This window comes from Petromyzon marinus, chromosome 58 (assembly GCF_048934315.1).
Source record: "Petromyzon marinus isolate PM22_M1 ecotype Great Lakes invasive population chromosome 58, UKy_Petmar_22M1.pri1.0, whole genome shotgun sequence".
Taxonomy (NCBI): Eukaryota; Metazoa; Chordata; class Hyperoartia; order Petromyzontiformes; family Petromyzontidae; genus Petromyzon; species Petromyzon marinus.
In genome coordinates this window covers 1,945,712-1,970,435 of record NC_133724.1, presented here as the reverse complement: position 1 = coordinate 1,970,435, position 24,724 = coordinate 1,945,712, and the positions used below count along the sequence as shown (strand labels likewise).

General features: G+C 55.8%; 1 protein-coding gene across 1 annotated transcript; it reads right to left on the bottom strand.

The window, feature by feature from the left end:
- Window positions 1-18,203, bottom strand: LOC116955103 (beta-1,3-N-acetylglucosaminyltransferase radical fringe-like). Its single transcript, XM_076052787.1, has 9 exons — window positions 17,497-18,203; window positions 7,543-7,591; window positions 6,382-6,486; window positions 4,432-4,495; window positions 4,059-4,209; window positions 3,145-3,230; window positions 2,585-2,750; window positions 2,247-2,332; window positions 1-1,355 (listed from the first exon to the last, which is right to left on the bottom strand). The coding sequence occupies exons 1-9, from the start codon at window positions 17,977-17,979 to the stop codon at window positions 1,289-1,291; spliced, it is 1,257 nt and encodes a 418-aa protein (XP_075908902.1). The 5' UTR covers window positions 17,980-18,203; the 3' UTR covers window positions 1-1,288.
- Between the last annotated feature and the right edge of the window lie 6,521 nt (window positions 18,204-24,724).

Genomic DNA, 24,724 nt, shown 5'->3' with positions numbered 1-24,724 from the left:
TTCTTTGAATGTTTTTATTTCTCGCAGCCGGACATTTTTGGAGAATTAAGTGGATCGGAAAAATTGTTATTAAATAATCAATACAGATTGCTTTTTTTGGGTTAGATCGTGTAAGTATATAAATGTTGTGTCGTTAAAACCCGCCACAGCCCGACACAGCCAGTAAACAGAGCGTGGCCAATTCGTCACTACTACAGCACCACCGGTTGTGTGTTGGAGAGCCAAGCCACAACATTCACAACCTGAGTACGACGTGTCGCCAGTAATTACAACCAGCTTCATCAGGCGACAGCCAGATTTGTGGAGAAGTCCACCTGTTTCGTTCCTTATATAGAGGCGTAGATGCGGTGACCGCACTTCTGCACTCTTGCGTAAAGTTGGCGGGGGGGGGGGGGGGAAGATTAATGAGCCAACGTACATTATGCATGCGCATTATGCGTGCCCACGTGTTTAACTCAATAATAACATTTTAAGGGGGGGCGGGGGGGGGGCTCGTCGCTCTTCTTCCCTGGGCCGGGCCACCAGACCGGATGGAGGCCCCTGGGGGCCTCACAAATAACGCTCGCGGAAACTACGGCGGCGGCGGCGGCGGCGGGACAGGCCACGGTGGAGCGGTGGGACAGGCCACGGTGGAGCGGTGGGACAGGCCACGGTGGAGCGGTGGGACAGGCCACGGTGGAGCGGTGGGACAGGCCACGGTGGAGCGGCGGGACAGGCCACGGTGGAGCGGTGGGACAGGCCACGGTGGAGCGGTGGGACAGGCCACGGTGGAGCGGTGGGACAGGCCACGGTGGAGCGGTGGGACAGGCCACAGTGGAGCGGTGGGACAGGCCACAGTGGAGCGGCGGGACAGGCCACGGTGGAGCGGCGGGCTCACAAAGTGCACCCAATTAATTCGGGTCGCGGACACCTCCCCGGGCCGGCGAGAATTCACACGACAAAAAAGTGCATCCAATAAATAAGCGCCTCCGGTCTCGTATTTACACTCGCACACCCGCCGGAGTCGGGGAGGGGGTCCCCGCTACGTGTCTCTTCTTGGGGGGCCCCACGTGTCTCTGGATGAACTCCACGTGTCTCCTCGAGGTCCCACGTGTCTCTTCGGAGTCCCAGGTGTCTCTGGATAACCCCCACGTGTCTCCTCGGGGCCCCACGTGTCCCCTCGGGGTCCCACGTGTCTCTTCGGAGTCCCAGGTGTCTCTGGATAACCCCCACGTGTCTCCTCGAGGTCCCACGTGTCTCCTCAGGGTCCCAGGTGTCTCTCCTTGTCCGCCCCCCCCCCCCCCAGTCGTCACCTCAGGGTCCCCCGTGGACACCAGCTGGTGTCGGGGTACAGCAGGCAGTGCAGGCTCAGGAACCTGGTGGAGGGAAGGGGGGGCCAGTGAGGGTGAGTGGGGGGGCGGTGAGCGATCATCGCAGATTCGAGAGAGGGTCTGAAGACTGACCGCACTACAGCTGCGAGGACTGTGCGAGCCGTCTGGCCTGCAAGTTCTGCGTGATGCTGTGCGTGGTGCTGTGCGTGATGCTGTGCGTGGTGCTGTGCGTGATGCTGTGCGTGGTGCTGTGCGTGGTGCTGTGCGTGATGCTGTGTGTGGTGCTGTGCGTGGTGCTGTGCGTGGTGCTGTGCGTGATGCTGTGTGTGGTGCTGTGCGTGGTGCTGTGCGTGATGCTGTGCGTGGTGCTGTGCGTGGTGCTGTGGACGGGTCGGCCAGTCATCTCAGTCATCTCAACCCGTGGCATCCCGCTGGGTCTGTCCCGTGACCTCCTGCCAGCGGGAGTTCGACACTTCACGTGATAACCTCAAAGTGCACCTAGCCTGGCACGAGTGCCATGGTGACGTCACCGCCACTTAGTGGCGACCAAGGTCGCCAGGTTCGTATCGCAGCACTGACGATTATCTGAACCGGTCCTGGGCCTCCCCGAGGTCGACTCAGCCTCAAATGAGTACCTGGTGCGGTGTGTGAATATCGCCACTGGGGAGACAAAGGCGGCCGGGCGTGGTGCTGGCCACCCACCCCCTCGTGTACCGTGCCGGCCTTCATCGGCGCTCGCTAACAGCACTTGCCCCAACAGCCTGTTAAGGCTACACGGGAGATCTTTGTGATGCTGTGTATGATGCTGTCTGTTGTGTCGTGCCGTGTGTGTGATGCTGTGGGCAGTACTGTGTGTGATGCTGTGTGTGATGCTGTGTGTGCAGTGCTGTGTGCGATGCCGCGCGCGTGCTGCTGAGGATGCGGTGTGAGCCTCACCGGGAGGGGTCCGCGTGAAGGGGGAAGGGACCCGGCAGGGTGATGACGTTCCTCTTCCGGTCCAGCACCCCGTAGCTCAGCGTCGCCTGTGTGGGCGTCACACCGCAGTGAGTGGTGAGTGAGAGGTGAGTGAGAGGTGAGTGAATCGTGAGCAGTGAGTGAGCGGTGAGGGCACCTGCTGGTTGAGGCGCCCTGCAGGCAGCAGGGGAAGGTTCTCCAGGTGTGAGTGGAAGAGTGGTGACTGGTGAGTGAATGGTGAGTGATTGGTGAGTGAGCGGTGAGTGAGCGGTGAGCGAGTGGTGAGTGAGAGGTGAGCGGTGAGCGAGCGGTGAGGGCACCTGCTGGCTGAGGCGCCCTGCAGGCAGCAGGGGAAGGTTCTCCAGGTGTGAGTGGAAGAGAGGCGACGCTGAGAGGCGGCCTCCCAGCAGCGCCTCCACGATGTACCCCACGGTGACGTCATCGGGCAGCCGGATCCGCTCGCTCGTGCGGACGAACTCCCCCTCGCTCCAGAGGCAAAGACTCAGCAATCAGAATCGTAGAGATATTTACTCTGCCGGAGCCATCCTGATGAGCTCGGAAGCTCTTCAACGCAGACTTCGCAGTCGTCACAGATGTCCATCCACTCAACACTGCACCGTAGACTCAACACCCCTCACACCTGACCCCTCACACCTGACCCCTCACACCTGACCTCTCACACCTGACCCCTCACACCTGACCCCTCACACCTGACCCCGCCTGACCCCTCACACCTGACCCCTCACACCTGACCCCACCTGACCCCTCACATCTGACCGCACACACCTGACCCCTGGCCCCACACAGCTGACCATTCTCACGTGACCCCCCATACCTGACCCCCCTGACCCTTGACTCCCCCCCCCCCCCCCGGGCTCACCTGGCCCAGGGCCGCATGCGCAGCACCAGCGGGCGGCTGAGGCAGAATCCGGCGCCGCCCGTGGCGAACCAGAAGGTGACGGGCCTCTGTGGGGTCACGGGTGAGGGGTCATAGGGGGGGTTGTGGGAGTCATGGTGGAAGGTGAGGGGTCACTGAGGTGAGGTGCTGGGGCGGGGGGCAGGGGGAGGGTAGCAGCAGCACCGGGGAGGCGTTCACCCCAACCAGGCGAGGTAGTTAACATCTCCTAGCCACCGTGATGACGAGAGAGAGAGAGACGCAGACTCCAAATATACAGCAGCAGGCGTCAGGGTCAGGGTTGAACCCACGACCTCCTGTACATCAGGCGAGGTAATTAACATCTCCTAGCCACCGTGATGATGATCAGAGAGAGAGACACGCAAACTCCAAATATACAGCAGCAGGCGTCGGGGTCAGGATTGAACCCACGACCTCCTGTACATCAGGCGAGGTAATTAACATCTCCTAGCCACTGTGATGATGATCAGAGAGAGAGACACGCAAACTCCAAATATACAGCAGCAGGCGTCGGGGTCAGGATTGAGCCCACGACCTCCTGTACATCAGGCGAGGTAATTAACATCTCCTAGCCACCGTGATGATGATAAGAGAGAGAGACACGCAAACTCCAAATATACAGCAGCAGGCGTCGGGGTCAGGATTGAGCCCACGACCTCCTGTACATCAGGCGAGGTAATTAACATCTCCTAGCCACCGTGATGATGATAAGAGAGAGAGACACGCAAACTCCAAATATACAGCAGCAGGCGTCGGGGTCAGGATTGAACCCACGACCTCTTGTATATCAGGCGAGGTAATTAACATCCGACTTAACGACGCGTGGCGGATGGGGCGGTGTGGGTTGTGGGGTGAGGGTAGCGAGGCCGCGCCCGTACCGAGACGTTGCCCACGCGCTCCAGGGCCTGGATGGGGTGGTCCAGGCTGGGCCGGCCCACGTACACCTCGCCCGAGCTGGGGTAGGCTCCCAGCGCGCGCGCCAGGGCCCCCACGTTCACGTAGTTGTCGTCGTCCACGTGGCAGAACCAGCTGGAGGGGTGGGGGGGGGGCACACAGAGGGGCAAGGAGGTGGGGGGGGGTCCAGGGAGGGTTGGGTGAGACCCGGCCAATTGAGGGCCCAGCGGTCCGTGGGGTGGCGCCGAAGCGGCCGCCTCTAAGCTGAGCGGTGCGAACGTTCAGGGTAGGGCGAGTGGGGGGGGAGTAATGACGACGCTGCTGCTGCTCCTGCAGTGGTCTAGCCTCGCGGGGCACCCCCAGCGGCAGCTGTCCCTGCGTGGACACAGGGCTGTGTGGTCGCACAGGAACGGCGACGCCGCTGCGTGTCACAGACACAGCCCGCGACGGTTTCACGGTAGGGGGTTGGCCGGGTGGCGATGTTGACGCTGCTGCTGCTGCCGCCGCCGCGTGTGATTCCGCTTGAGCAACTTGCCGGGAGAAATGCATCAACTCTGGGCGATGTTATGGGATGGGCGACGCCGGCACGCAGCGACCCACTGCTGCCTTCCCAAGGGGTGGTCGGTCAGTCGGGTGCCGTTCAAGAGTCCTTTGGTGGCTGCAAATTTCCTACACGACGTCGATGATGATGATGATGAGCCCACTTGGTTGAGCTAGCCGTTTGAGATGGTCGGGTCGCTTCTGAATAAGAGCTTCGCAGCTCAGAGGGAGGGGCGGAGGAGGGGGAGGGGCGGAGGAGGGGCGGAGGAGAGGGAGGGGTGGAGGAGAGGGAGGGGTGGAGGGGGAGGGGTGGAGGAGGGGGAGGGGTGGAGGAGAGGGAGGGGTGGAGGAGAGGGAGCGGTGGAGGAGAGGGAGGGGTGGAGGGGGAGGGGTGGAGGAAGAGGGGTGGAGGAGGGGGAGGGGTGGAGGAGAGGGAGGGGTGGATGAGGGGTGGCTGAGGGGGAGGGGTGGAGGAGAGGGAGGGGTGGAGGAGGGGTGAGGGTGGAGGGGTGGATGAGGGGGAGGGGTGGAGGAGAGGGAGGGGTGGAGGAGGGGTGGAGGAGGGGGAGGGGTGGATGAGGGGGAGGGGTGGATGAGGGGGAGGGGTGGAGGAGAGGGAGGGGTGGAGGAGAGGGAGGGGTGGAGGAGATGGAGGGGTGGAGGAGGGGTGGAGGAGAGGGAGGGGTGGAGGAGATGGAGGGGTGGAGGAGGAGGGGTGGAGGAGGGGGAGGGGTGGAGGAGAGGGAGGGGTGGAGGAGAGGGAGGGGTGGAGGAGGGGTGGTGGAGAGGGAGGGGTGGAGGAGGGGTGGAGGAGAGGGAGGGGTGGAGGACGGGTGGAGGGAGAGGGAGGGGTGGAGGAGGGGGGAGGGGTGGAGGAGAGGGAGGGGTGGAGGAGGGGGAGGGGTGGGAGGAGGGGGGGTGGAGGAGGGAGGGGGAGGGGTGGAGGAGAGGGAGGGGGGAGGGAGGGGTGGAGGAGGGGGGGTGGAGGGAGGGGGGAGGGGTGGAGGAGAGGGAGGGTGGAGGAGAGGGAGGGGGGAGGAGGGGTGGAGGAGGGGGAGGGGTGGAGGAGAGGGAGGGGTGGGAGGAGGGGTGGAGGAGGAGGGGAGGGGTGGAGGACGGGGTGGAGGAGGAGGGAGGGGTGGAGGAGGGGTGGGAGGAGGGTGGAGGGAGGGAGGGGTGGAGGAGGAGGGGAGGGGTGGAGGAGGGGGAGGGGTGGAGGAGGGAGGGGTGGAGGAGGGGGAGGGGTGAGGAGGGAGGGAGGGGTGGAGGAGGGGTGGAGGAGGGGGAGCGGTGGAGGAGAGGAGGGGTGGAGGAGGGGGAGGGGTGGAGGAGAGGGAGGGGTGGAGGAGGGGGAGGGGTGGAGGAGAGGGAGAGGTGGAGGAGAGGGAGGGGTGGAGGACGGGGTGGAGGAGAGGGAGGGGTGGAGGACGGGTGGAGGAGAGGGAGGGGTGGAGGAGGGGGAGGGGTGGAGGAGGGGGAGGGGTGGAGGACGGGGTGGAGGAGAGGGAGGGGTGGAGGAGGGGGAGGGGTGGAGGAGGGGGAGGTGTGGAAGAGGGGGAGCGGTGGAGGAGAGGGAGGGGTGGAGGAGGGGGAGGGGTGGAGGAGGGGGAGGGGTGGAGGAGGGGGAGGGGGTGGAGGAGGGGGAGGGGTGGAGGAGGGGGAGGGGTGGAGGAGGGGGAGGGGTGGAGGAGGGGGAGGGGTGGAGGAGGGGGAGGGGTGGAGGAGGGGGAGGGGGTGGAGGAGGGGTAGGGGTGGGGGCGTCCTCACGTCTTTCCCGGACCCGAGGTACGTGTCCAGCTCCACCGCCATCTATGCGCGAAAGCGCGAGGCGGCTGTGGATGGAGGAGCAGTTGGTGGCGATAAGCCGGGGACCTGCGGGACATCGTCAACACCATCATCATCAACACCATCGTCAACACCATCGTCAACACCATCATCAACACCATCATCAACATCATCATCATCGTCAACACCATCAACATCATCATCGTCAACACAATCATCGTCAACACCATCATCAACATCATCGTCAACACCATCATCATCGTCAAGACCATCAATAACAGCATCATCATCATCAACACCATCGTCAACATCTTTGTCATCGTCAACATCACCAATACCATCATCTAACCAAATAAAACCTGCATTATGAATACCATCTTCAACTGATCGTCGAGGCTTAACAGTACGCGTCTCCCGAAGGATCTCATTACCGACAAAGATCCCCCGTGTAGCCTGTGACAGACTGTTGGGGCAAGTGCTGTTAGCGAGTAGCACCTACAAAGACAAAGACCCCCCGTGTAGCCTGTGACAGACTGTTGGGGCAAGTGCTGTTAGCGAGCAGCACCTACAAAGACAAAGACCCCCCGTGTAACCTGTGACAGACTGTTGGGGCAAGTGCTGTTAGCGAGTAGCACCTACAAAGACAAAGATCCCCCGTGTAGCCTGTGACAGACTGTTGGGGCAAGTGTTGTTAGCGAGTAGCATCTACAAAGACAAAGATCCCCCGTGTAGCCTGTAACAGACTGTAGGGGCAAGTGCTGTTAGCGAGTAGCACCTACAAAGACAAAGATCCCCCGTGTAGCCTGTGACAGACTGTTGGGGCAAGTGCTGTTAGCGAGTAGCAACCCCTATGAAGGCTACCGGCACGTGGCACACGAGTGGGTGGGTGGGTGGGTGGCATCACCTGCACGCCCAGCATGACCGACATCATCATCATGGACATCATCATCATGGACATCACTACCACCATCATCATCATGGACATCATCATCATGGACATCACCATCATCATCATGGACATCACCACCATCATCATCATCATGGACATCACCACCACCATCATCATCATGGACATCACCACCACCATCGTCGTCATGATCATCGTCAGGCAAATTCCAGAGGATGATTGATCGCCACTCTCACCTGCTGCAGCCAGGAGCTTCTCGTCCACCTCGTCCGTGAAGATGTGCGTCTGCGTGGGGACAGAACGCCGCGTGCCTCGTGTTATTATTTATCGACTTTGCTATCGCAAAACAGCCGCTCCTCGAGCGGGGTAGGGGCCCAGAAGCGCCAAGCGGCACTGTCGGAGTGTCGCAGGAGCGGTCGACGGGAGCGGCATGGCGCGCGTCTTGCGTGGAGCGCGAGGTTTCCTGTCGCTGTTAGTGATACGTGGAGCAGAGATGTTGACGATGTTGATGATGATGGTGGTGGGTGGGGGGTGATGATGGTGGGTGGTGGTGATGGGTGGTGATGAAGGGGGTTGGTGATGATGGTGGGTGGTGATGATGGTGGGTGGTGATGATGGTGGGTGATGATGGGTGGTGGTGATGATGGGTGGTGATGGTGATGATGGGTGGTGATGGTGGTGGTGATGATGGTGGTGATGATGGGTGGTGATGATGGTGGTGGTGATGATGGTGGTGATGATGATGGTGATGGTGGGTGGTGATGATGGTGGGTGGTGATGATGATGGTGGTGATGATGGTGGGTGGTGATGATGGTGGGTGGTGATGATGGTGGGTGGTGATGATGGTGGTGGTGATGATGGTGGGTGATGATGGGTGGTGGTGATGATGGGTGGTGATGACGATGATGATGGGTGATGATGGTGGTGGTGATGATGGTGCGGGGTTATTCCGCAGGGGATGAGTGCGAGAGAGCGAGCCAGTGAGGTGACCTGCAGTGTGGTGAGTGGGTGAGAGATTGAGTGATGTGGGAGGTTAAGTGGGTAGGTGAGTGAGTGGGTGGGTGGGTAGGTGAGTGAGTGAGTGTGCGGGTGAGTGTGTGGGGGTGTGTGTGGGGGTGAGTGAGTGGATGGGTGGGTAGGTGAGTGGGTGTGTGAGTGGGTGGGTGAGTGAGTGGGTGAGTGAGTGGGTGAGTGAGTGGGTGAGTGGGTGGGTGAGTGAGTGGGTGGGTGGGTGAGTGAGTGGGTGGGTGGGTGAGTGGGTGGGTGAGTTGGTGAGTGAGTGGGTGGGTGAGTGGATGGGTGGATGAGTGAGTGGGTGAGTGAGTGAGTGGGTGAGTGAGTGGGTGAGTGAGTGAGTGGGTGGGTGAGTGAGTGGGCGGGTGAGTGTGTTGTTGTAGATTGGTGAGTGTGTCGTGCCGGACTTCATAGGTGCTCGCTAACAGCACTTGCCCCGACAGTCCGCCGCAGGCTACGCGGGGGAACTTTGCCTGTGGGGTGAGTAAGTTGGAGGGGTGCGGCCGAGGAAGTGGAGGAAGCAGACGCGGCCTCGCAGATAAAGAAATAAAACAGAAAAGAGCGGCGGCGAACCGCGGGACAATGGCGAGGGTCACCGCCACGGGGACGTCCACGGAAGTGTTGCTCGAGCTGCACACAACAAGGGCCCACCGGGGAGTGCTGGGGAGGCCCGTAGAGACACAGAGAGACTCATAGAGATACATAGAGACCCGTAGAGACACATAGAGACTCATAGAGATACATAGAGACCCGTAGAGACATATAGAGACCCGTAGTGACACATAGATATACATAGAGATACATAGAGACCCGTAGAGACACAGAGAGACTCATAGAGATACATAGAGACCCGTAGAGACACGTAGATATACATAGAGATACATAGAGACCCGTAGAGACACAGAGACTCATAGAGATACATAGAGACCCGTAGAGACACATAGAGATACATAGAGACCCGTAGAGACACAGAGAGACTCATAGAGATACATAGAGACCCGTAGAGACATAGAGATACATAGAGATACATAGAGACCCGTAGAGACACAGAGAGACCCATAAATATACATAGAGACCCGTAGGGACACAGAGATACATAGATATACATAGAGACCCGTAGGGACACATAGAGATACATAGAGACCCGGAGACACCCATAGAGTCCTATGAAGAGAGGCTCTTCACGTTCTGCAGATGTAGATGCCACTGGTTGACGTAGATGCCACAGGTTCTTCACGTTCTTAGATGTAGATGCCACAGGTTCTTCATGTTCTGCAGATGTAGATGCCACTGGTTCTTCATGTTCTGCAGATGTAGATGCCACAGGTTCTTCACGTTCTTAGATGTAGATGCCACTGGTTCTTCACGTTCTGCAGATGTAGATGCCACTGGTTCTTCATGTTCTGCAGATTTAGATACCACTGGTTCTTCACGTTCTGCAGACGTAGATGCCACTGGCTCTTCACGTTCTGCAGATGTAGATGCCACTGGTTCTTCACGTTCTGCAGATGTATATGCCACAGGTTCTTCACGTTCTGCAGATGTAGATGCCACTGGTTCTTCACGTTCTGCAGATGTAGATGCCACTGGTTCTTCACGTTCTGCAGATGTAGATGCCACTGGTTCTTCACGTTCTGCAGATGTAGATCCCACTGGTTCTTCACGTTCTGCAGATGTAGATGCCACTGGTTCTTCATGTTTGGTTAAACTTACGACTCTCGATCCCAACAGGTAACTGTGCCTAGGGCGACGGGTTTCTTTGTAAGTCGAATAAGTAGAGGGAGTTCCTGTGCAGTATCTGGAAGCGTGGAGACTGTAACGTGTGAACGTTCACAACTTGCCAATCGGAGGTGGCCCCATGCACCGGTGGCTGATAGCCGAGAAGGCAAAAGGCAAAGGCGCAGCCCGGCAACTGCTGGCGGAAAGGGGACCCCCACTCCAGGGAGCCCGAGAGAGACTACCCCCCCCTCTCTTCCCCTCTAGAGGTGTACTTGGTCTACTCTTCCATCACCCCCTCTAGAGTTGTACTTGGTCTACTCTTTCATCACCCCCTCTAGAGTTGTACTTGGTCTACTCTTCCATCACCCCCTCTAGAGGTGTACTTGGTCTACTCTTCCATCACCCCCTCTAGAGGTGTACTTGGTCTACTCTTCCATCACCCCCTCTAGAGTTGTACTTGGTCTACTCTTCCACCATCCCCTCTAGAGGTGTACTTGGTCTACTCTTCCATCACCCCCTCTAGAGTTGTACTTGGTCTACTCTTCCACCACCCCCTCTAGAGGTGTACTTGGTCTACTCTTCCACCATCCCCTCTACCACCCCCTCTAGAGGTGTACTTGGTCTACTCTTCCACCACCCCCTCTAGAGGTGTACTTGGTCTACTCTTCCATCACCCTCTCTAGAGGTGTACTTGGTCTACTCTTCCATCACCCCCTCTAGAGTTGTACTTGGTCTACTCTTCCACCATCCCCTCTAGAATTGTACTTGGTCTACTCTTCCACCATCCCTTCTAGAGGTGTACTTTGTCTACTCTTCCATCACCCCCTCTAGAGTTGTACTTGGTCTACTCTTCCATCACCCCCTCTTGAGTTGTACTTGGTCTACTCTTCCACCATCCCCTCTAGAGGTGTACTTGGTCTACTCTTCCACCACCCCCTCTAGAGGTGTATTTGGTCTACTCTTCCATCACCCTCTCTAGAGGTGTATTTGGTCTACTCTTCCATCCACCACCCCCTCTAGAGGTGTACTTGGTCTACTCTTCCACCATCCCCTCTAGAGGTGTACTTGGTCTACTCTTCCACCACCCCCTCTAGAGGTGTATTTGGTCTACTCTTTCATCACCCCCTCTAGAGGTGTACTTGGTCTACTCTTCCACCACCCCCTCTAGAGGTGTACTTGGTCTACTCTTCCATCACCCCCTCTAGAGTTGTACTTGGTCTACTCTTCCACCATCCCCTCTAGAGGTGTACTTGGTCTACTCTTCCATCACCCCCTCTAGAAGTGTACTTGGTCTACTCTTCCACCATCCCCTCTAGAGGTGTACTTGGTCTACTCTTCCACCACCCCCTCTAGAGGTGTACTTGGTCTACTCTTCCACCACCCCCTCTAGAGGTGTATTTGGTCTACTCTTCCATCACCCCCTCTAGAGGTGTATTTGGTCTACTCTTCCATCCACCACCCCCTCTAGAGGTGTACTTGGTCTACTGTTCCACCACCCCCTCTAGAGGTGTACTTGGTCTACTCTTCCACCATCCCCTCTACCACCCCCTCTAGAGGTGTACTTGGTCTACTCTTCCACCACCCCCTCTAGAGGTGTACTTGGTCTACTCTTCCATCACCCCCTCTAGAGGTGTACTTGGTCTACTCTTCCACCATCCCCTCTAGAATTGTACTTGGTCTACTGTTCCACCACCCCCTCTAGAGGTGTACTTGGTCTACTCTTCCATCACCCCCTCTAGAGTTGTACTTGGTCTACTCTTCCATCACCCCTCTAGAGTTGTACTTGGTCTACTCTTCCACCATCCCCTCTAGAGGTGCACTTGGTCTACTCTTCCACCATCCCCTCTAGAGTTGTACTTGGTCTACTCTTTCATCACCTCCTCTAGAGGTGTACTTGGTCTACTCTTCCACCACCCCTTCTAGAGGTGTACTTGGTCTACTCTTCCATCACCCCCTCTAGAGTTGTACTTGGTCTACTCTTCCACCATCCCCTCTAGAGGTGTACTTGGTCTACTCTTCCACCACCCCCTCTAGAGGTGTATTTGGTCTACTCTTCCATCACCCTCTCTAGAGGTGTATTTGGTCTACTCTTCCATCCACCACCCCCTCTAGAGGTGTACTTGGTCTACTCTTCCACCATCCCCTCTAGAGGTGTACTTGGTCTACTCTTCCACCACCCCCTCTAGAGGTGTATTTGGTCTACTCTTCCATCACCCCCTCTAGAGGTGTACTTGGTCTACTCTTCCACCACCCCCTCTAGAGGTGTACTTGGTCTACTCTTCCATCACCCCCTCTAGAGTTGTACTTGGTCTACTCTTCCACCATCCCCTCTAGAGGTGTACTTGGTCTACTCTTCCATCACCCCCTCTAGAGGTGTACTTGGTCTACTCTTCCACCATCCCCTCTAGAGGTGTACTTGGTCTACTCTTCCACCACCCCCTCTAGAGGTGTATTTGGTCTACTCTTCCACCACCCCCTCTAGAGGTGTACTTGGTCTACTCTTCCACCATCCCCTCTAGAGGTGTATTTGGTCTACTCTTCCATCCACCACCCCCTCTAGAGGTGTACTTGGTCTACTCTTCCACCATCCCCTCTAGAGGTGTACTTGGTCTACTCTTCCACCACCCCCTCTAGAGGTGTATTTGGTCTACTCTTCCATCACCCCCTCTAGAGTTGTACTTGGTCTACTCTTCCACCATCCCCTCTAGAGGTGTATTTGGTCTACTCTTCCATCCACCACCCCCTCTAGAGGTGTACTTGGTCTACTCTTCCATCACCCCCTCTAGAGGTGTATTTGGTCTACTCTTCCATCACCCCCTCTAGAGGTGTACTTGGTCTACTCTTCCATCACCCCCTCTAGAGTTGTACTTGGTCTACTCTTCCACCATCCCCTCTAGAGGTGTACTTGGTCTACTCTTCCATCACCCCCTCTAGAAGTGTACTTGGTCTACTGTTCCACCACCCCCTCTAGAGGTGTACTTGGTCTACTCTTCCACCATCCCCTCTAGAGGTGTACTTGGTCTACTCTTCCATCACCCCCTCTAGAGGTGTACTTGGTCTACTCTTCCATCACCCCTCTAGAGTTGTACTTGGTCTACTCTTCCACCACCCCCTCTAGAGGTGTACTTGGTCTACTCTTCCATCACCCCTCTAGAGTTGTACTTGGTAGACTCTTCCACCATCTCCTCTGAAGGTGTACTTGGTCTACTCTTCCACCATCCCCTCTAGAGGTGTACTTGGTCTACTCTTCCATCACCCCCTCTAGAGTTGTACTTGGTCTACTCTTCCACCACCCCCTCTAGAGGTGTACTTGGTCTACTCTTCCATCACCCCCTCTAGAGGTGTACTTGGTCTACTCTTCCACCATCCCCTCTAGAGGTGTACTTGGTCTACTCTTCCACCACCCCCTCTAGAGGTGTACTTGGTCTACTCTTCCACCACCCCCTCTAGAGGTGTATTTGGTCTACTCTTCCATCACCCCCTCTAGAGGTGTATTTGGTCTACTCTTCCATCACCCCCTCTAGAGTTGTACTTGGTCTACTCTTCCATCACCCCCTCTAGAGTTGTACTTGGTCTACTCTTCCATCCACCACCCCCTCTAGAGGTGTACTTGGTCTACTCTTCCACCATCCCCTCTAGAGGTGTACTTGGTCTACTCTTCCACCACCCCCTCTAGAGGTGTATTTGGTCTACTCTTCCATCACCCCCTCTAGAGGTGTACTTGGTCTACTCTTCCATCACCCCTCTAGAGTTGTACTTGGTCTACTCTTCCATCACCCCCTCTAGAGGTGTACTTGGTCTACTCTTCCATCACCCCTCTAGAGTTGTACTTGGTCTACTCTTCCACCACCCCCTCTAGAGGTGTACTTGGTCTACTCTTCCATCACCCCTCTAGAGTTGTACTTGGTAGACTCTTCCACCATCTCCTCTAAAGGTGTACTTGGTCTACTCTTCCACCATCCCCTCTAGAGGTGTACTTGGTCTACTCTTCCATCACCCCCTCTAGAGTTGTACTTGGTCTACTCTTCCACCACCCCCTCTAGAGGTGTACTTGGTCTACTCTTCCATCACCCCCTCTAGAGGTGTACTTGGTCTACTCTTCCACCATCCCCTCTAGAGGTGTACTTGGTCTACTCTTCCACCACCCCCTCTAGAGGTGTACTTGGTCTACTCTTCCACCACCCCCTCTAGAGGTGTATTTGGTCTACTCTTCCATCACCCCCTCTAGAGGTGTATTTGGTCTACTCTTCCATCACCCCCTCTAGAGTTGTACTTGGTCTACTCTTCCATCACCCCCTCTAGAGTTGTACTTGGTCTACTCTTCCATCCACCACCCCCTCTAGAGGTGTACTTGGTCTACTCTTCCACCATCCCCTCTAGAGGTGTACTTGGTCTACTCTTCCACCACCCCCTCTAGAGGTGTATTTGGTCTACTCTTCCATCACCCCCTCTAGAGGTGTACTTGGTCTACTCTTCCATCACCCCTCTAGAGTTGTACTTGGTCTACTCTTCCATCACCCCCTCTAGAGGTGTACTTGGTCTACTCTTCCATCACCCCTCTAGAGGTGTACTTGGTCTACTCTTCCATCACCCCCTCTAGAGGTGTACTTGGTCTACTGTTCCACCACCCCCTCTAGAGGTGTACTTGGTCTACTCTTCCACCATCCCCTCTAGAGGTATACTTGGTCTACTCTTCCATCACCCCTCTAGAGTTGTACTTGGTAGACTCTTCCACCATCTCCTCTAGAGGTGTACTTGGTCTAGTCTTCCATCACCCCCTTTAGAGTTGTACTTGGTCTACTCTTCCACCATCCCCTCTAGAGTTGTACTTGGTCTACTTTTCCACCACCCCCTCTAGAGGTGTACTTTGTCTACTCTTCCATCACCCCCTCTAGAGTTGTACTTGGTCTACTCTTCCATCACCCCTCTAGAGTTGTACTTGGTCTACTCTTCCATCACCCCCTCTAGAGGTGTACTTGGTCTACTCTTCCATCACCCCTCTAGAGTTGTACTTGGTCTACTCTTCCATCACCCCCTCTAGAGGTGTACTTGGTCTACTGTTCCATCACCCCCTCTAGAGGTGTACTTGGTCTACTCTTCCATCACCCCTCTAGAGTTGTACTTGGTCTACTCTTCCACCACCCCCTCTAGAGGTGTACTTGGTCTACTCTTCCATCACCCCTCTAGAGTTGTACTTGGTAGACTCTTCCACCATCTCCTCTAAAGGTGTACTTGGTCTACTCTTCCACCATCCCCTCTAGAGTTGTACTTGGTCTACTCTTCCATCACCCCCTCTAGAGTTGTACTTGGTCTACTCTTCCACCACCCCCTCTAGAGTTGTACTTGGTCTACTCTTCCACCATCCCCTCTAGAGTTGTACTTGGTCTACTCTTCCATCACCCCCTCTAGAGGTGTACTTGGTCTACTCTTCCACCATCCCCTCTAGAGGTGTACTTGGTCTACTCTTCCATCACCCCCTTTAGAGTTGTACTTGGTCTACTCTTCCACCATCCATTCTAGAGTTGTACTTGGTCTCCTCTTCCACGCCAAACGTCGTGAAGGACGTGCGAGTGTAATGGGAGGGGGTTCTCAAAGGGGTTCTCTGTGAGGGGTTTGCTGTAGGGAACTGAGGGGGTCTGAGGGGAACCTGCGGTACTCTGGGGTCACGTGAGGGAGTCTTGTGAAGGGGGTTCTGTGAGCAGGGGTCTATGAAGGGATCTTTGAGGGGGTTCTCTGAGGGGGTACTGAGAGGGGTTCTCTGAGAGGGGTTCTGTGATGGTGTTTACCGAAGGGGTTCTCTGAGGGGGTACTGAGAGGGGTTCTGTGATGGTGTTTAGCGAGGGGGTTCTCTGAGGGGGTACTGAGAGGGGTTCTGTGATGGTGTTTACCGAAGGGGTTCTCTGAGGGGGTACTGAGAGGGGTTCTGTGATGGTGTTTAGCGAGGGGGTTCTCTGAGGGGGTACTGAGAGGGGTTCTCTGAGGGGGTGCTGAGAGGGGTTCTCTGAGAGGGGTTCTGTGATGGTGTTTAGCGAGGGGGTTCTCTGAGGGGGTACTGAGAGGGGTTCTGTGATGGTGTTTAGCGAGGGGGTTCTCTGAGGGGGTACTGAGAGGGGTTCTGTGATGGTGTTTAGCGAGGGGGTTCTCTGAGGGGGTGCTGAGAGGGGTTCTCTGAGAGGGGTTCCCGGCCTCAGGAATCCGTCTCTAATGGCTCTCAGATGCGGCCGCCTGGCACGCGCCTCCTCGCACGCGCGCTAATTAAAAACAGAGACCCCAACTCTCCATAGAGACCCCAAGTCTCACTCTCTCTCCATAGACACCCCAAGTCTCACTCTCTCTCCATAGACACCCCAAGTCTCTCTCTCTCTCCATAGAGACCCCAACTCTCTCTCTCCATAGAGACCCAACTCTCTCTCTCCATAGACACCCCAACTCTCTTTCTCTCTCCATAGACACCCCAACACTCTCTCCATAGACACCCCAAGTATCTCTCTCTCTCCATAGAGACCCCAACTCTCCATAGACACCCCAAGTCTCTCTCTCTCCATAGACATCCCAAGTCTCTCTCCATAGACACCCCAAGTCTCTCTCTCTCTCTCCATAGACACCCCAAGTCTCTCTCCATAGACACCCCAACTCTCTCTCCATAGACACCCCAAGTCTCTCTCTCTCTCCATAGACACCCCAACTCTCCATAGACACCCTAAGTCTCTCTCTCTCTCCATAGACACCCCTACTCTCTCTCCATAGACACCCAACTCTCCATAGACACCCCAAATCTCTCTCTCTCCATAGACACCCCAAGTCTCTCTCTCCATAGACACCCCAAGTCTCTCTCTCTCTCCATAGACACCCCAAGTCTCTCTCTATAGACACCCCAACTCTCTCTCCATAGAGACCCCAAGTCTCTCTCTCTCTATCTCCATAGACACCCCAACTCACCATAGAGACCCCAAGTCTCTCTCTCTCTCTCCATAGACACCCCAACTCTCCATAGAGACCCCAACTCTCTCTCTCCATAGACACCCCAAGTCTCTCTCTCTCCATAGACACCCCAACTCTGTCTCCATAGACACCCCAACTCACTCTCCCTCCCCATAGAGACCCCATCTCTCTCTCACCACAGAGATCCCCCTCTGTCTGCATAGAGACGTGGTGAGTGTTGCCGCGGTGACTGTTGCCGCGGTGACTTTTGCCATGGTGACTGTTGCCATGGTGAGTGTTGCCGCGGTGAGTGTTGCCGTGGTGAGTGTTGCTGCGGTGAGTGTTGCCGCGGTGACTGTTGCCGCGGTGAGTGTTGCCGCGGTGACTGTTGCCATGGTGAGTGTTGCCGCGGTGAGTGTTGCCGTGGTGAGTGTTGCCGTGGTGACTGTTGCCATGGTGAGTGTTGCCGCGGTGACTGTTGCCGTGGTGAGTGTTGCCATGGTGAGTGTCGCCGCGGTGAGCGATTGCTCCTCACCTGCGCGCGCGCTCGCGAGACCCAGGTGCGCAACAGCAGCGCCACCCGCTCCTCGTGAAAGCGACGCGTGGTCTTCACCGCCAAGAAGATCTCGCGGGGGTCCAGAGGGGGTCCCAGCGGGGGGTCGACCCCCAAAGAGGGCTCCGGCACCACGGGGTTCGCCGCTCGCCCCTCACGCTGCGCCGCGCGCAAGACCCCCGACAGGGTGCTGCCCGAACCCCGCAGCGATCCCTGCCCCCTCGCGGCTACCCCACCGTGGATCCGGGCCCCCGTTCCTCGGCGGTCATCGACGGGGGCCGCGGCCCCCTGAGCGCCGAGGGGACCCGGCGAGAGGTCGCGCTCGGGTCCCGGCAGCCGCAGCAGAAGCAGCGTCAGCAGCAGCGGCAGCAGCAGCGCGCAGCCAAAACGCGTCCGACGCACACCACGCCACATCACCACCATCGCCACCATCATCAGCAGCAGCAGCACCAGCAGCAGCAGCATCAGCCGCGCATTCTTAGACGGGAGCTGGGCGCGCGCCTCAACGCGCGGCCCCGCCAGGGGAACGTGGACAAGGAGGGGCACGCGCCCGGCACGCGCGCGGGAGTCATGGGGACTCGGGGACGTCTCGGCGAGGCTGCCGCTGCTGCTGCTGCTGCTACCGCTGCTCACCCCTCCCTCTACTCCATCAACTCCCCCTTTCCATCGCGTCCCTTCTCTTACTGCTTCACCCCCCCCCCCCAGCTCTCTCTCTATCCTCCATCCCTTCTCCCTCCCCCCTTTTCCTCCACTCCCTTCCCCCGCGTCAAGCGCGCATCCGGACCGGCGAGGCGCGGGGGTTGGGGTGGGGGGAGGAGGAAGGGCGGGGTCAGGGGGTGGAGGGTGATGGATGGAGAGGGTGGAAGGTGCAGGGTGGAGAATGGAGGGGTTGGATGAACAGCGATCAACAAGATGATGTGATAAGATGGGCAAGAGTCTGGTCTAAGAGCGCTGTTGAAAGCTGAGTGCTGGATCATTATGAACGTGTTGTGTGTCTTTAGTTTGTCGTCCTTCACCCGCACCTCCGATTACACGACCACTACCCATAGACTAACACTGCCCATAGACTAACACTACTACCCATAGACTAACACTACCCATAGACTAACACTACCCATAGACTACCACTACCCATAGACGAACACTACCCATAGACTAACACTACCCATAGACTAACACTACCCATAGACTAACACTGCCCATAGACTAACACTGCCCATAGACTAACACTGCCCATAGACTAACACTACCCATAGACTAACACTACCCATAGACTAACACTACCCATAGACTAACACTGCCCATAGACTAACACTGCCCATAGACTACCACTACCCATAGACTACCACTACCCATAAACTAACACTACCCATAGACATGACTATTAAGAGTGACGGCGCACTGCGCATGTTAGTTGAACTTCTTTCGCACCCTACGTAGCCCGTGACTCAGAGAGGGAGTCCGCAATCAGTGCACGCGTTTGTTGCCTGTAGGCGACAGACCAGTTAAGGCCCCACTGAGGAGTGTAGCGCTTTTTCAGAAGCGACCTGGCGATCACAAACGATAGCTCAACGAAGTTGGCCTATCATCACGTGGACATTTATAACAACCGGAGGACCCGGAGAAAAATCAACGCGACCACGGGGAAAGAGAGAGAGACACGCAAACTCTAAATATACAGCAGCAGGCGTCAGGGTCGGGATGGAACCCACGAACTCCTGCATGCCAGGCGAGGGAATGAACATCACGCCACAGAGAGAGAGAGAGACACGCAAACTCTAAATATACAGCAGCCATCAGGGTCGGGATGGAACCCACGACCTCCTGTATACCAGGCGAGGTGGTTAACATCTCACCACGGAGAGAGAGACAGCATCAACTCCAAATATACAGCAGGCGACTGGGTCGGGAGCGAACCCACGACCTCCTGTATACCAGGCGAGGGAATGAACATCACGCCACCGCGACCATCCACCATATCTCGTGGAACACGCACACACACAGGAGAGCGTGGAGGGAGACGCAGGCTTGGGATTGCATTGAGAGACGGAACGAGGTGCACGTGGGTTAGAGAACGTGCACACAGGTTAATGATACAGGCATTATAATCGCATCAACTTGAACAAAACGCGATGCCCGCAGCACAGTCTTCAGAATCAGAAGTGTGCGGGAGACCCTTGGTTATCGCGGGGGGGGGGTTCTTGAAAAGTACCGCGAAAGCCAAAACCGCGATATTCAATCATTCAGCCCGGCCTGAATAAGGGTGTTGAAATTTACCTATTTTCAATGAGAAAACGGGCGACTTTGTATATTTTCGTTCACATAAGTCAGAAAAAAACAACATGTGAATCAAAATTAACATGTATTTATACCCAAATAATACAAAAATTACTACAAAATATTTAGAAGTAAGTAGTTTTTCGAAATTTACGATTATACTGTAAATCACTTTCACGAATCAGCCCCCAAATGTAGTCTCCCATCATGTTCTCGTTCTACTGTCCTTGGTAGCGGCATTTAAAGTCCAGTATATCCTGGTGGAAGCGCTCACCTTACGTTCCCATGTTCTCCTTGAATTGATCAAAATGAGCATCAAGGATATGGACTTTGAGGGACATCCTACAGCCCATTGTGCCGTAGTTCTTCACCAGAGTCTCAACCAGCTCCACATAGTTTTCGACCTTGTGATTGCCCAGGAAGCCACGAATCACTGCGACAAAGCTGTTCCAAGCCGCTTTCTCCTTACTAGTGAGCTTCTTGGGGAATTCATTGCACACCAGGATCTTCTTTATCTGTGGTCCGACGAAGACACCGGCTTTGATCTTTGACTCAGACAGCTTAGGGAAGAAGTTTTGGAGGTACTTGATGGCTGCCGACTCCTTATCTACAGCTCTGACAATTTTTTCATGAGGCCCAATTTGATGTGCAGTGGTTGCATCAGCACCTTCCGGGGGTCCACCAGTGGCTCCCACTTGACGTTGCTCCTCCCCACAGAGAACTCGGTCCGCTGTGGCCAGTCACGCCTGTGGTGGTGCACCTTTGTGTGGTATTTTTTGTATTGCTTTAGTATAAATACATATACATTTTTATTAATAAGCTGTGTTTTTTTACGTGAACGAAAAGACGCAAATTCGCCCATTTTCTCATTGAAAATACTGTCGGTCAATTTCAAACTATCACTGTCCTGGTCACAAAAGAAAAGTTCGTGGGGAATCATAATAATAGCCATTTTCTGTACTCTTGAGGCATAAGCAATTAGGAAAGAACACTTACTACCCAGGAACAAAAACTTAATTTTGTTACACAGTGTTATCAGAGCATCACGCGACATTTCTTGGCAGTATCAAAATATAAGAATAGGTTTAACCCTTTCTGGCAATAAAACAGCTGCGTTCTAAGATGTTAAACCTTTTGTAAAGAATCATGTCACTGCATTAACCACACACACGGTACTTGTGGTGAACATACAAACACAAACCATGCTCTGGTAGGATGTGATGATGCATTGTCTTTGAAACTGATTGATGCACACCAAAGACAGCTTTCTTTAGAGCCTAGTCTCAAATAGTGGACGTCAAAAGACGAACAGCACAAAGACAATGCCACTATCAGGACATGGGACCTTTCTTGCCAGGAAAAAAAGGTTTCCATTTGGTGTTTGAACATCTTAGCACCTGCTATTTTATTGCCGGAAAGGGTAAAAACCTCTTCATATATTATCAGAGCCATGTATGTTTGCATGTTCGACACAAGTAGCCGTGTGTGGTTAATGCCTCCTGTTGCATTGCCAGAAAGGGCAAAACCACGTACTTCTATAGTGGCGCAAAAAGACAAGTCCCCCCATTGATGTATAACGCACAGAGCAGGCGACAGGCGAGTTGACCTGTTGGTTTGCATCTGCGGTGTTACGTCGATTTTTTTTTGGGCCGCTCGCTGAGCCTTTACTTGATTGTCTCATTTTTATTTCCCCGAATGAACTGCGAGTGGAAGTTGACTGGTTGAAGCGTTTCTTCATTTGCATGCGGAATTGAGTTTATATATTTTTTAAATATAAATTTTTTAAATCGTTTTTGTTCACAGTGGGAACGGCCAAACGAATGCGGTCGCAGCGGCTGAGCAGCGGCTACTATCGCGTGCTGATGAGTCCTAACGCGAACGAAACCAGTCCACCAGTTTGTCCATCATCATCATCACCGCCGCCGCCGCCGCTGTCCATGAGTGGGGGGTCACATTAGCAAACCTGTCAACCCCTTATCAGTGCCAACCTTATCACAGACCCACTCAGACCTTATTGGTCACCCCGTGGTGCCCTTATAACTCTCAACGTCCATCCCACAAAGTCCCATCATGAAACGGCTGTACGCCGCCGTATGGATCTAAAATCCCAATTTCCCTGTACAAGAAAACGGGTAGACCGTGTTGCTTGACAGGTATGGTAGTATATAGTGTATGGTAGTAGTATAGTGTCAAATGTACATTAGTAGTGTATAGTGCCTACGAGTGTAGTGTATAGTGTATATTAACCCCTTATCAGTTGCCTCTACCTTATTACAGACCAATCCAACCCTGATTGGTTACCCCGTGCCCCTGATAAATCTCAGCGTTCATCCTACTAAGTCCCATCACGAGGTAGAAACACAAACACATAGACAACACATTTTTAATTATTCTTTTTGCCCGTATTGAAACGGCTGTCCGCCGTATGGATCTGAAAACCCAATACGTGTGGACCGTATGGGTGACACTGTACGCGTTCGCCCACATCCGCGTGTGGTGGCGACCTAGCGAGTAAGACGAGAGGCACCGCACGTGTGCACAGTTCTACAGGAACCGTCGATGGTTTTATTTTTGCACAATAGCCACTCGACGAAGCACACAAACACGCAAGGTGCTCGCCACGAGTGCACCACAATCACCTTCGCTGCTCATCTCGTCGAGGAGCTAAGAACAATCGCCACGAACCATCACCACGAACCATCACCACCACCATCATCACCACCACCATCACCACCACCATCACCACCACCACCATCACCACCACCATCACCACGACCATCACCATCACCACCATCACCACCACCATCACCACCACCATCACCACGAACCATCACCACCACCATCATCACCACGACCATCACCATCACCACCATCACCACGAGCCATCACCACCACCACCATCACTACCACCATCATCACCACGACCATCACCACCACCATTACCACCACCATCACCACGACCATCACCATCACCACGACCATCACCATCACCACCACCATCACCACGAACCATCACCACCACCATCACCACCACCATCATCACCACCATCACCACCATCACCACCACCATCACCACCACCACCATCACCACCATCACCACTACCATCACCACCACCATCATCACCACCACCATCACCACCATCACCACCACCATCACCACTACCATCACCATCACCACCACCACCATCACCACCACCATCACTACCACCATCACCACCACCACCATCACCACCACCACCACCACCATCACCACCACCACCACCATCAACACCATCACCACCACCACCATCACCACCATCACCACCACCACCACCATCACCACCACCACCATCACCACTATCACCACCACCATCACCACCATCACCACCACCATCACCACTATCACCACCACCATCACCATCACCACTACCATCACCACCATCACCATCACCACCATCATCACCACCACCACCATCACCACCATCACCACCACCACCATCACCACCATCACCACCACCACCATCACCACCACCATCACCACCACCATCACCACCATCACCATCATCACCACCACCATCACCACCACCATCACCACCATCACCATCATCACCACCACCACGTGACACTCCGCTCATGCCCGCAGCAGCGGCGGCTTTTGGCTGCTCAGCCGTCGGGCCAAGGCGGCGGTCACCGCATCAGCGGCGTCGTCGCGCGGCGCTTGCAGAGACGAGATTCAGCGGCCGTCTGGAACGTTCTTCCCCTGCGGTGTTAGGCAGCCACTGGAGCTTTGCACTCTTACATCACCATCACCGTCTACATTGACAAACTCATTTCGCTAGAACTGCTTCTTGTTGTTGTTGTGTTTAGTGTTGTTGACCTTCCCCCGCCACCTCCGATTAGCGCAGTTAGGCACGTGCTGCAATGTGTACTGTTTGTCACGTTCAGAATCATCATCTCTTGTTATTCGGAGGAAATCCGATGAGCTACAAAGCTCTTTTTTTTTGACAGACGTCCCAGTAGGGGCACGGGGTCAGAAGGTTCAAACGAAATGGAGCATCGCGAGCGAGGGGAGAACCCTCGGGGTGGAGATGGAGCGGCCAAATCGCGTTCCACTCCAGCATATCCCCCGCCCCCTCCCCTCCATCCTCCCCCCCACCCCTCCCCTCTCCCGCCTACCCCCCGCCCCTCCACCCCCACCCTGCCCCTCCCCCCGCCCCTCCCCCACCCCCACCCTGCCCCTCCCCTCTCCCGCCTATCCCCCGCCCCTCCCCCACCCCGCCCCTCCCCCGCCCCGCCCCTCCTCCGCCCCTCCCCCACCCCGCCCCTCCCCGTGCTACACGCGGCCAATGGCGCCGCTGCCGCCAAAGGGAACCGCGCGAGCTTCTTCCTCTTCGCTCTCCTCATTGAAGGCGCGGAGACGCGACACGACAACAACGACGACAACAAGCACAACAACAAACACAACCAACTACAATAACATAAAGAGCAACGTTAAATTACATAAACAGAGAGGATAACTGTACTGAGGAGCGGCGCTCTGACAGAACGCCGGGCGTGAGGTGAGGGAGGGAGACGCGGGGTGAGGTGAGGGAGACGCGGGGTGAGGTGAGGGACACGCGGGGTGAGGTGAGGGACACGCGGGGTGAGGTGAGGGACACACGGGGTGAGGTGAGGGACACACGGGGTGAGGTGAGGGACACGCGGGGTGAGGTGAGGGACACACGGGGTGAGGTGAGGGACACGCGGGGTGAGGTGAGGGACACGCGGGGTGAGGTGAGGGACACGCGGGGTGAGGTGAGGGACACGCGGGGTGAGGTGAGGGACACGCGGGGTGAGGTGAGGGACACGCGGGGTGAGGTGAGGGGGACGCGGGGTGAGGGAGGGAGACGCGGGGTGAGGTGAGGGACACGCGGGGTGAGGTGAGGGACACGCGGGGTGAGGTGAGGGACACACG

What these genes read in the sequence shown, in the direction of transcription:
- LOC116955103 (XM_076052787.1), bottom strand. Translation starts at nt 17,979, where the DNA reads ATGCTGCTGCTGCTGGTGCTGCTGCTGCTGATGATGGTGGCGATGGTG. An exon ending in TCTCGCGAGCGCGCGCGCAG is followed by an intron (nt 7,592 to 17,496) that starts GTGAGGAGCAAT and finishes GTCCCCACGCAG; the next exon opens with ACGCACATCTTCACGGACGA. An exon ending in AGCGCGTGGGCAACGTCTCG is followed by an intron (nt 3,231 to 4,058) that starts GTACGGGCGCGG and finishes GTGACCCCACAG; the next exon opens with AGGCCCGTCACCTTCTGGTT.